General features: G+C 42.6%; 1 protein-coding gene across 1 annotated transcript in view; it reads left to right on the top strand.

Moving 5' to 3' along the window:
* The first annotated feature begins 2,554 nt into the window (after positions 1-2,554).
* The window catches only part of gfra1a (gdnf family receptor alpha 1a), a 128,824-nt gene continuing 117,955 nt past the window's right edge, over positions 2,555-13,423 (top strand). The window contains exons 1-3 of the mRNA XM_084076778.1: positions 2,555-2,975; positions 4,240-4,551; positions 5,535-5,615. Coding sequence (XP_083932904.1) covers positions 2,936-2,975; positions 4,240-4,551; positions 5,535-5,615 — 433 coding nt within the window. The 5' untranslated portion in view covers positions 2,555-2,935. The remainder of the gene's footprint in view (positions 2,976-4,239; positions 4,552-5,534; positions 5,616-13,423) is intronic.

The raw sequence follows: 13,423 nt of genomic DNA, 5'->3' as shown, positions 1-13,423 counted from the left end.
ATTTATATTCAACATTGTAAAGACTGGCTATAGCTATTTCTCATCCCTGGACAGAAGATGCACACAAGGAGCATACATCTACCACAGAACATACTAGAAGTATTTAGCAAATATGTGCTGTATGAAATGTATTATATCTTACACTTTTGGAGGCTTGGTGCACACAGCCTACTTACGATGCCGAAAATAAGTAATATATGAATTAATTTATTTGCAAATCTGTGTATATCATACAATCTAATTTGGCTGTTGACGCATGGCTCTCTTGTTGGACACAATCACATACAAGTAACACTAAATAGATAGCATATGAAATAGGGAACAACTGACAGGTGAAGCAGACACAAATGGATGGAATGGAAGCATGGAAGCCTTGCACTGTTGTGTATTGTACATTTGAAATGTGCGTATAAGAAATGTTATTATCAACAATTAGACTTCAGCTCAGGAAGCAAATCTATCTTATTGCTGTTGTGGATATCAACATAACTGATACATTAGTCCCTCTTAAATGCAATAAAACGAATGCAGATGCACTGGACATCTAAATGCATTTAATATTAATGGCAGGCACAAGCATAAAACAGGTCCCTGCAGTGAATGAAGCTGGCCTGTATTTTGATACAACCAGTAGATGGCGATAGATAGTCACTCATATCCACCACTTTTATCCTCTCTTTGCTCTGTGTGTGTGTGTGTGTGTGTGTGTGTGTGTGTGTGTGTGTGTGTGTGTGCGTGCGTGTGTGTGTGTGTGTGTGTGTGTGTGTGTGTGTGTGTGTGTGTGTGTGTGTGTGTGTGTGTGTGTGTGTGTGTGTGTGTGTGTGTGTGTGTGTGTGTGTGTGTGTGTGTGTGCACGCGCGCGCACTAGTCGGGGCGCTTGCAGTAACAACAGGTTTGCCAGATCGCACTGTTGATTGTACTTTCAAATAGTAGGCTGATCTAAGTCAGTGGTTCTCAACCTTTTCAGGCCATGACCCCCCAAAATAATCATATTTGAGCTGGGGACCCCCTACCCTGACAAGCACTTGGAATTGTAGGAGTTGAGGCCTTCAATTTGGTTTGACTTGGTCCCACAGATCATTTTTGTGCAAATAGCAGATCAGATCTACAAGCTTGTAGATCTTATTATTTGACAATTTGGCCAATGTTTGACCAGTTATGTTATAGGCTAGTATAGTTTGCTGATGCAACAATGGCCTTTTTTAACTTTTGTTTGTTTAATTTTTTTAGATATTAAAAAGGTCTTAAAAGACCTTAAATTGACTCTTCACTGTCATCCGGGGACTCTCCAAAATCATGTGGGGACCGGACCCCCCTGGGGGTACCGACCCACAGGTTGAGAACCACTGCACTACACTTTAACAAGTTCTGTGCAGAGCCTATAATTTGCACGTGTCAGCGAATGAGCTTTGAAGTATTACTGCTAAGAAATGACAGTTGGCAGCTTCCATTGCGCACTTTGACCACTGAGCACCACTCGGAATTCACTTGTTATCAGGGAATTGAGCCTCTCTCTCTCTCTCTCTCTCTCTCTCTCTCTCTCTCTCTCTGTGGGTGGGGGAGGGGGTAAATACAAAAACTCAAGCACAATTAATCGAAAACTCCATATTTAATACAGGCGAAATGTCAAATTAAAACAAACGTTAGCGACCTTATTCCCAAACTCATTACCCTCTGTCCCTGTGAGCAATTATACTGACATCCAAGCCCACGCACACATCAAGGGACCAGCGTGGGTTTGGATTGATTTCATAAGCTATTATTAATGCGACCCATATTTATCTGTATTCATTGATCCTATAGATATCCTATAGTCAAAAGTGATGATATAGATATATAGATATCGATCTTTGAGATAGAGGGTAATCGAAAAGTGAGTGTGTTACTTTTACATTAGAATGCATGCGAACTGAACTGGGGTGCTGCTGGAATCACTGCCACTGGCCACCGTGCCTCGTAACTAGTACATTTACTCAAGTAGCCTACTGTGCTTAAGTACACTTTTGCGGATTCCAATTTTCAATACTTTTACTTCTACTCCACTACATCTCAGAGGCAAATATTGTACGTTTACTCCACTACAATTATTTGAAGACTTTAAGTTACTTACTTTGTCATTTTTGATTATTATTACAAACATTACCCACTTAAGCCCATATACATTTTGGGCAAATAGACAATCTACACGCTCACAATGCGCCGCATGGAGAGGCATTGTGAGCTTGTAGAACTGATATTTTCAAAAGATTTGTATACATTTTGAAAAACTTGTGAAATACTTTTGGTACTTTAAGTACATGTTGATACCAATACTTTTGTACTTTTACTCAAAGTACATTTTGAATTCCGGACTTTCACTTATTACAGTATTTTCTACATTTCAGAATTGATAACAAACGTGAGTACTTTTTCTTCTTTTTTTTTTACTACATAATTGCAGTATTGATACTTTTACTTAAGTAGAAAATGTGAGTACCTCTTCCACCACTGCTCTCTTGCTGAGTGCGCACAGTGCGGTGGAGCTTCAGTCCATGGCGCTCAGTACGCGCTCAGACGCACAGAGAGCAGCATAGTAACACTGCACTGCATGGCTGGAGTTCGAGGACACACACACTCGCCCCATTTGCTCTAATCCCCTCGCCCTTTGTCTCCTCGTGTTGATTAGAGAAAGGACCCCATTTACAATAAGCCGAGTCAGCCGGTATTTACACACCAGAGACGATCTGGAGGATTCGGGATCACTTCTGGAGGTGGATTATTATCTCGCATGAAGCGAGCCGGATCTCTCCTGTATCCCCGTCCGGCGGAGCGCGCTGCACAGCAATGGATTTCAACACAGTGGATCAAGTACCTTGGGAATTAAATTACCGTTAGGTCGTTCTTTGTTTTACACCATTTTCAACAAGACTGTTGTTTTTGCACGGATAGAAAGACGATGATCCTTGCAGCTCTCTATGCCGTTCTACCTCTTTTAGGTAAGTTTATAGATATTGGCTTAACATAAATGTTCAATGAGTCCATAAGCAATCATATTGTATATTATGACTGAACTATAAGGGATCTGTGAAACGAAAATAAAAAAAGTTTACAATGATACCCTGCAGCTTCGTTGCATGTTTTCTCTGGCTGCTCCGTTGATGCTTTAAACCTAAACCGAACTTTTGTTCAACTCTGTAATCCATCATCATGGAACGATCAACCTGGTCTACTGCAGGAGTCTTCAACGTGTTTCAGCCCAACAAGGACCCCTTAGCTGAGAGAGAGAGAGATGAAGCAGACCAACCCCCCCCCCCAACTACATATTGTATAAAATTGTGTTGCAGATAAAATAAAATATAACTTTCAGCACTATCGCGTTGTATTCATGTTAATGTGTTTTTTCGGACATTTTACCATAGACCCTCAATACTTTGTAAACTTGATCTTTCACTCTGTACTTAGTCCTCTCTTTTTTCCCTCTACTCCAAACATCTTTGCCGAAAATATCTAAGCTCACGCGAGGCGTTGTGAGCTTGTAGATCGGCTGTTTTTGGCTAAAAGTTCTCCTCAGAATAGGGATGCTAGAGTTGACGTGGTTAATGTGAAGGGAAAACAAATATCACACAAAGATTTGGCGGACCCCCTGTTGTAACTCTGAGGACCCCCTGGGGGTCACGGGCCCCCTGTTGAATACCCCTGGTCTAGTGATTCAATATTGTTCTAAAACCACGAATATTGAGTATGGAATGTATACATATTTCTTTCCTCGACTCATGTTGCCCCGAAAATAGGCTGCATGCCCCTGATCCTCCAGTAATCCCTAAAAGCAGCTTTAATGTGCATGCTAAATTGCTGTATGTTACTGTTTTGATTGATTGATTGAATACTTTATTAGACAGAAATGCAAACAGCATGTTGTAGGCCTACAGTCATACATTTTGGGCTGAAATGACACCAAAAAGTCCTGGGGACCTGTTTCCATGTTGGTCCTGTATGAACTGTAAGCAAATGAAATGAAATGCTGTTATTACTATGATTTCTTCTTCTTCTTTTTAATGTAGCCTATTTATTATTTTCAGATCTGTTGCCCTATGCACAGCAGAATGTACTTGTTTTTTTATTTGTTATTATTACTATTATTACTATTTGTAATGTATTTATTATGTATTATGTCCAGATGTGTTGTCGTACGCACAGCAGAATGTGCTTGTTTTTGAAAAAATATATTATTATTTTTAATGTATTATGTATTATTTCCAGATGTGTTGTCCTACGCACAGCAGAATGTGCTCGCCGGGTCCAACAACAGGCTGGACTGTGTGAGAGCCAGTGAGCAGTGCCTGAAGGAGCAGGCTTGCAGCACCAAGTACCGCACCATGAGGCAGTGCGTGGCGGGGGGCAAGGAGAGCAACTTCAGCATGGTGGTGGCCGGCCTGGAGGCCCAGGACGAGTGCCGGAGCGCCGTGGATGCGCTCAAACAGAGCCCGCTGTACAACTGCAGGTGTAAACGGGGCATGAAGAAAGAGAAGAACTGCCTACGCATCTACTGGGGAATCTATCAGACGTTGCAAGGTAAAAGGTTATGGATGGAGGGAGGACAGTAATATATGTAGGCGCTACCTACGAAAAAAAAGACCATTACTGCATCAAAAGTAAGAAAATAGCCGATCTACAAGCTCACAATGTGAGTGAATGCTATTTTCACAGCATTTATCTGTGGAACCGAGTCAAACGAAATGTAATGCCTCAACTCCTACATTCCAAGTACTTGTCAGGGTTGGGGGTCCCCAGTTCAAATATGATTATTTTGGGGGGTCACGGCCTGAAAGGTTTGAGAACCACTGCACTAAGGGACATGGAGCTCTGAAATAAAAGTGGTCTATGCACAAATTCACAATACTGGCCCAGCACAACAGGTGCAAAGTTCTAAAACTATAAAACCGCATAAAGCTCTCAACATCTCCCATAAATCAACATTCATTCACATTTCAACCCTGCTTGGATGTCTCAGGGAGGCAAGATGCTGCTTTTTGACTTCCCTTACTCATTTCCCTTGAAGGTAATGGTGCATGCAGGCCCTTAGTGCTTGACCATACCATCTTAATGGGCCGGTTGTAGTGGGGTGGGGTGGGGGGGGGCATAGTCCCTAAACCGCGTCCAGGCCAGAGTTGACTTCCAGTTGTGCAACACAGCTGACCAACCTGCCTAATCAGGCGTGCGGCTATGTGCTGCCGAGGATATCGACTGACCCGAATAAACCCTGTCACATGCAGGCCAATGTGAGCGGGATGGGATGATAAACAATGGACACACAACAATGAGTCCACAACTCTGTTTATCCCCCCCCCCCACCCCTGCCCCCTCCACTCCACTCCATGTAGATTAAACCCAGATATGCATATGCAGTTTTCTGTGTAAGTTTCTGTTCATCTGTGTCTACACAGTAAAAAAAAAACTCAGTTAATTTAACTCTGAGGATTTTGCTGTGGATCTGTCTGTCTGTCCATCCGTCTGTTTATCTGTGTCATTGCTTTGACCTGTAATATTCTTTATAGGCAATGACTTCCTGGAGGACTCGCCATACGAGCCTGTCAACAGCCGTCTGTCAGACATTTTCCGACTGGCTCCCATCATAGGTAAGGACGAGCGCCTGTACTCTCCGCAGTGCAGCAGCTCTTTACATGTATTGACACATGGCCATGTTTGCCGCTGGGCTATGGCTTTCATATTGCTTCAAGCTGTGCATGCTCTCATTGAAGATTCTTCTGTGTCAAGTGTGTGTGTGTGCGCGTGTGTGTGCGTGTGTGTGTGTGCGTGTGCGTGTGTGCGTGTGCGTGTGTACCCACCCTTCCACCCTCTCTCTCCCCCCTCGTTTTCCTCCCTCACCCGACAACCTTCAAATGCCAGCTGTGAGCGCCCTTCACAGGGAGCTATAGTTCTGAGTGCACCCTGCTGGTAAAAGCGGTGCACATTATGATTCATTCAGATGGTTGAGAGGCCTGCATTTCTGTTATTTTCTAGTTGATGTTTCTTTTGAGATGTGGGTAGTTTGCGTTGGGGTCTGCGTTGCCCAATTTGTACTGGGTATTTTTCCCATCTGTCTGTTGCAATCCACTATAATAGAATGAATAAGACCACGCATGAGTGTGGGAGAGAAAGACTAGTACATTTGCTGTTCATTTTTGCCTGATGGCAGTGTTACCAGTGGCCTCTAGATGGCGATGTTATTCCCTTATTGGCCAGTGCACCACAGGTGCACCTTGGGTGTCCACAGTGAGGCTGTGATGACTGATTGAAGGTTTGACATATGAAGGCACTGCATTGAGGCAACTGCTGAGGCTTTGGTTGTTAAATGTGGGCCAATGAATAGCATGTTGAACCAAAGAAACATGCTCTAACCCCCATCTTCAAAGAACACAAACTGACATTTTCATCGTTTGTTCAGGAGGGGTAACTTTCCCCCCCCCCCTTTCTGTTATATCAGCAGTTCTAATACAAACAGCCTGAATTGCTTAAAAATTGTGTTTGTCAAATGGCAGGTCACTCACTACCCAAAAGTGTGAAGGTATTCTGGCACGGACAGGATAAGGCTGTGCTGTGTCATCTAAAATAATGAGTTGTTTTACCATTGCCAGAACATTTCTGAGTCACTATGACTAGAGTAAAATTTAAAGGCTTTGTGCATTACATCTTACCTCTTGAAGGCCCACAGTCTGCCATTTCTGCACAGTTCTACACTCCATAGCCAGAAAGCCAGGGAGAAAAGAAAAAGCTTCCACATCACCCGTAACTGTCACAGGCCTTTTAATGTGCCTGCCCTGGCGAGTAGAAGCACAGCCTGAAGCCATCAGAGCAGAAGCATATGTAGCACAGGATCATAGTTCACACCACCCGGCATGTAACAACCCTCAACACATCCCCTGGCCTGAGCAATAGGCTTTCCATGAGCAGGGAAGGGGGAGAGAGATTTACGGGACGACGCTCAGCCGGTGAAGGTGCTCCTTATTTGCTGTCTAAAAACCTCTTTATGTTGATCGACGGCTTCTGTGTTTCACTCCCTTGCTCTCTCTCTCTCTCTCTCTCTCTCTCTCCCTCGTCCTCCCTCTCATTCTATCTCTCGTTTGGCAGTGCGATGATAAGATGCTTGGAGGCTCTGTTGTTAAAGCATGGGTATGGGGGGGGACAGTGTGTGTGCTGGGGCGGGGGTCAGGGTTGATGGGAGCAGGCAGTAATGGTAGAAAGGAAGAGACGAGGCCGGAGGAAGGACGAGGCCGGAGGGAGGTGTGAGGTTGGAGTGGGTGAGAGAAGGAGTATTGTGAGAAAAGGGGCAGGAAACGGGTGTAGGAGGAAAAGATACCAGGGAGAAGAAGGAGAGGGGAGGAGAAGAAAACAGTTTGTGATTAAAAGAGAGACGGCGAGCGAGGGAGGGCGGTGGGGTGGGATGGGAAAGGAAGGGGAGTGCCGCTGTGGTGGAGGGTATGTTAGGGCTCACTTTCGACAGGTCAAGCAGTCTTTAAGTTTTTCTTATTTCTCAGCCTTAGTAGAACAATGTAAACAGAAATTCACAGACTTCTCAAACTTATTTATTTTTGAACGAAACCCAAATATATGAAAATGCAGATTTTAAAGTTGATCCTGTGCCAGAAGTTTGCTCTCTCAGTGGGTGAGTGGGGTGGGTCCTCTTAAATGCTTCATCTTGCGAAGTTGCTATACACCTGCAGCTGGGAGCGATTAGTCTTGTGTCTACAGATTGCAGAGGTAATGAAGCGTATTAAAATAGCAGTCTTCTCTGTCACGAGGTGTCATTCTACTCGCTACTTAATTAAACCGCCATAAAGCCTTCATTTTCTGTTATATGGCAAACAAATCTTCATACAGAATGAATGCTACAACACTGTCAGTACAATCTGGGATTCTCAATCTATCTTCTCAATCTAACGTCTTAATGTCTAATAATATGTTAATGAAAATAAATTATGAATACCTACTAGCCCTCTTCTTAGATATTTCCGTATTTGTATACTAGCATTTTGCCTCTTATGTGATCTTTCTAGGATCACAGAAGCACTGTCTGCAGGGCTCTGTGGCTCTGATCCATGTATCCATGTCCTCACTGTTGGTTGGTTGCTTGTAATGTTGGTGTCCAAGAAACCTAAGCTTATTTTATGGCTACAGTACACTTGTGCATTACTCTGGATAAGAGTGTCAGCTAAATAGCTAAAATCAAAAACCTAAATGACATTCCCGAGGGCTCTATGAATATCAGTTTGCCTTTGTCTCTGTGAGGCCGTAAGACTCGGTGATCCCTGGCTGTAAGAACAATAGGCTGCCATAATGAATCTCTAATTCACTAATAGGCTGTATACTGCTGACTGAAACCACTATTCTCTAGTGGCAGCCACACATAAAGTGTACTAATCCAGACACACACACACACACACACACACACACACACACACACACACACACACACACACACACACACACACACACACACACACACACACACACACACACACACACACACACACACACACACACACGCGCTCACACACACTTAAAACGTACACTGATCCATGCACACCTGTGGGTGTCAGTCTAATTTATTATAGTGACACACGAGACCTAATGTCCCTTTTATATATACAATCCCCATATGGCCATGCACACTTTTACTGTGTGCACCTTCTTTGGCAATTTCTTTGTATGTTTTACTGTGCGGCATAGTTATGATTTTTTTTAAAGAACAAAAACTGAATTAAATGAGTGTTACTTATCAAGGTGTACACGGAGATCTCAATGCTGCATGTATGACACTGAAAATTGTAAGCATATCATTTTTAGAATTGAGTATAGGTGTTGTAGCGAATGAACACTTACACAATTTATTCATCTTTATTTCCGTTCGACCTCTACTTCTCAACCTCTCTTTTGAACCACTGCAGTACTGCAAAATGTTTGCTTTGTTCATTTTAATCAAGCCATTCCTTCCTGTCTCCATATAGCTGTAATGTGCTGGCGGATAGGGTCAAATAACAAGATAAATGGGTGCCTGGTGGCTTAGTTAGTGCACGGAATATGCGGGACCCGGGGTCTGATTCAAACCCAGGTCCTCAGGCTCTCAGTGAGCATATTCTCTCTCTCTCTCTCTCTACACTGACCTAATCTAAAATGAGATGAATATCATAAGGCATGCAACAGGGGATGGATACTGACACAATAAAGAGTTGATATGTATTCTAAATGAGTCCTCATGGATTGGGCAGAAATTATGGGAAAAAAAGCCTAGCTTATATACATTTCTTATGATTGGTACTTTATTCCTAAAAAAAAGAAAAGCCTAGCTTATAAATTAGCCAGCTGCACGCACGCACGCACGCACACACACACACACACACACACACAAACACAGTCTCTTGCAGGGTAGATACAGTATTGGTTACCAAGTCACACGAGGATAGGATGGCGCTGGAGGAGCTTGTGAAGAGCGCTGAGCCGGCTGGCATGCACAAACCAAACACACATACAGTACACACTGCGTGTGTACACGCACACACACACACACACACACACACACACACACACACACACACACACACACACACACACACACACAGACACAGAGGCGGTGCAGTTAATTTAGTTAATTATTTCTTTAGATTTTTTACCAGGAGCAGAATAGTGTTTTTAGTGGTGAGGTTGAGTTATGGTGAGTCACGGTTCACTGTGATTAAGTACTGTTACTTTTCACATGGAGCTCAAAAAACCAAACGAAACAAAACAAAGAAGTATTGAGGGCCGATACTTGCACAATGCGAAACATCTAGAGAAACTCTAGAACCAGTTTAAGCCCGATTTATCCTTTGTCGTATGCAAAAGTAGCCGATCTACAAGCTCACAACGTGATGCGTTGTGGGCTGGTATTTTTGGCTTTAGAGTTGGGGAAAGGGTCAAATGTGTATGGAACAATAAAAAACTGTCTGATCATTTTGGATATTGCAGTGGACTGGACACTAACCACTGTCCAACCATGTCCACTGCAGTGCATCTCATGCCATATTAGGGTTGGTTTTACATTAAAGGTACATTCAGGGAAACTTAGTGAAAAGCCTGGTCTCTTATACTTGTCAAATACTTTCAGGTGCGTATCGATGCACCAAAGATTTGATTTATTTATATACAGTAGTTGTGTATTTTCCTTCATAAGCATAGAGTAGCTGAAACAACCTTTGTTTAACAATCAATCCCCGGCCCTAACTTGACTTAAAGTTGAAGCTACAACTCTACCAAGAACAAGGTTTTTTTATACTATTTGGCACAGTGTCACTCATTCCGAAGGCTCCTATATTTCCCATGAAATGTGATTTGTTGTGAAATGATGCCATCTCTAAAACTGGAAACTGTGAATGCAAACTATACAGCTGACAGACTGACACAACACCCATTTAACACATCGCTGGTGTGATTATACTTCTTCTCTTCCATTTTTCTTGCCTTTCTATTTGTGAGGACAAAAAGGAAAATCCTGTTAAGTGATTATGCTATTTTAGAGTCATGTTGTTAGGGTAATGATCAAGGTAAGGCATGTACCAGGGCTGGACTAGGACAATAATTCAGTCTGGGAGTCTACCACCCAACTTGACCACCTAGCTTGAGCCAATTCAAGTTCAGATTTTGAGAACAATGATCAATGAATTAGTAAAAATACATATTTGTGTGTTAAGAATAGTTGTGACCACAAATGTTGCAAAAATTATACCTATGTGCTCATTTTTATGTTCACCAAATTCTTTAATACTTAGTCTTTTATTACACTATTCTGTGCTCTGTGGGTCAGTCTGAATACTTCCATTTAAACTCTTGTCCATGTAACCCAAGTCACAACAGCACTCCATTATAACGGTCACAACAGAATACATATAAAAAACAAACATTTAGACAAGGCAGTCCTTTTTTTCTCTCTTCCATTTAGACAATGTCACTTTTTTGTTGAACTTGACTTAGGCTCTTGTACTGTAGGGGCCAAGCCATGTGGAAGGTGATGTGCGTGCGTGCGTGCGTGCGTGCGGAATACTGATGGCCAGCTCTGACCTTATCCACATATGATGCCATAAGCTCACCACAACTTGTGTCTGTATTTGAATGATTTGTGATTACATGCACACACATACCCTGGTTACTTGGAATAATCGGGTTATGGCAATAAGTTACTTACAGCATTTTGTATGTGGTACGTTAATTATTTGAATCAACTAATAGCCTCGATCTCAGGGTTGGGTCATTTGTAATTGGGCTTCTCTGCTGTAGATTCTTGTGTTTTTCTTTCTTTCTCTGTGTTTGCTAATCTCGCAAACCACTGTAAAACCAGTCAGTACTTTTTACCGCTGTTAAATGAAAATGATATAAATTGCACTACAGTCACAGTGTCTGTCCATCCACTAGACTAGACTTATTGCACAGCATAGCACCATAGAAGCTCAGCAAGGCCAGTGGATTAATGATGTTTTGACCAATCTCATAGCAAGAAGAGCAAGATTGCTGACATTTTTGACCAATTACATTTCACCACAGGTAAGCACTGAACCAAAACATACCCACCCACCCGTACATTACCTGTCAGCTACTGATAACAGCCAATCTATACGAGTTTGAGTAGCCTAGATATAAGAGCATCAATTTTCCTTGTTGTGCTTCAGTCACAATCGGCTGCCGGCTAAATCAGTCACCAACCATCAGGGCCAGGCCATTGGTAATAGTTGTCCTGAATCTCCTCATGGTGAATCTACCAGGCCTGACATGTACACCGTAAAATCCTGTGTTAATTTAACTGTGAGGGTCCATTTTTGCAAGTTAAATTAACACTCAATATTTTTGCTGTGTAGCAGTTTGCGGTTGTGGTTAGGGAATAAATGTAATGAGGGCAATCAATCTCCATGAACCTAAAAGACCTGTGTGTGTGTGTGTGTGTGTGTGTGTGTGTGTGTGTGTTTGTGTGTCAATTTACTTTCTTTATTCAATGAACCCAAGCTCTCTCTCTCTGTTTCACCCTCTCCTCTCACTTCTGTGTGTGTTTCTCTGAAGTGCTACCTGTATTGAAATCAATGTTCAGCGTTTCAAAGCCTCATTGAATGCTTCTGCTGGCTGTGGAACTGCTGAAAGCCTTCTCATTAGGAGGGAAGTGGGTGTTTTATGTTGGAGTGTTGCTTTGTACTGTCACAAGCGCACGTTTATAATATACTCTCACACACACACACACACACACACACACACACACACACACACACACACACACACACACACACACACACACACACACACACACACACACACACACACACACACACTCAACCCCATTTACACAAATACAGGCAAACAAAGCCATATAGTACCACTCAAAGGACAATGCAGATTGTTTTCCATGGCGGTATCATATTCATTTCACATGAATTTTCATGCTGTGTACTAGGCTTGTTCCAGTTGCTGATTGAATCATTTAAGGCAGAGCTAAGATGTTATAAAAAGTTCTATAATGTTCTCCCTGCAGTGAATTTAGATGGTGGAGTGGCATGTCCGCTCATGGGAGCCCTGCAACACAGTAATGAGTAATTCGTTTTCAATCTCCTTTATATCTCTGTTCTCAATTTTATACACCAAAATGTTGCTCTGCACTCCATAGTTAATGTTATGCACACCATTTGGATTGTTAAACTGAACATGATACTCTGATATTGTTGCACCAAGCACAGACACTGCTTTTTAAAAGGGAGCCGTTGTTCAAATAGGGGAGGAGACATTGATATTAGATCGATCGTTTTAATCTTTCACAATTGGCGGCTGGGTAGAACTCATAACATTCGCAAATACAAGAGATTACGTTTTTCTTTAACACTGAAGTCAGTCATCCATGCTGGCATTGATTTCACTGAGCTCCGTGCTGTGATATAACTCCCCCTTTAAAAGACGACGGAGGCCTATTTAGTTCAATGATGGTCTTTTATTAAACTCTCTCAATAACAGGTTAACTCCAAGTCTCAAATAAATCTCCCCGTCTCTACAAGCAACAGGTCCAATTGAGTCTCAAAACCAGAACAACATGCGATGTCTCTTAATTCCTCTAATGTGGAAGGAATTCCTCTGATCTCATGCATGGTAACTCTTTACTGTACCCTTTATGACATCCCGCACCCCTCCTACTCCTGCTCCCTCCTGGTGATCAGATTGGGTAGCATTAATGGACCCAAATCACAATATGAAAATACTGTAGCAAAGATCGCCCAAGCCTACTGTGTACCGGCCTGCCTGTAAACATCCTCTGGCCTTAGAGAGATGTGTAAATGGCTGCCTTCCTCCTCACCAGTTGGCTATGTTGAGAGTCCATTGAAAAGAGAGAGAGAGAGAGAGAGAGCGGTAGGGAGTGAGAGAGAAGAGTATTTTCTTCTTCAGA

The sequence above is a fragment of the Gymnoscopelus microlampas genome (assembly GCF_963454915.1).
Source record: "Gymnoscopelus microlampas genome assembly, chromosome: 13".
Lineage (NCBI taxonomy): Eukaryota > Metazoa > Chordata > Actinopteri > Myctophiformes > Myctophidae > Gymnoscopelus > Gymnoscopelus microlampas.
Note: the sequence above shows the minus strand (reverse complement) of the source record. Positions and strands in the feature narration are given on the sequence as shown.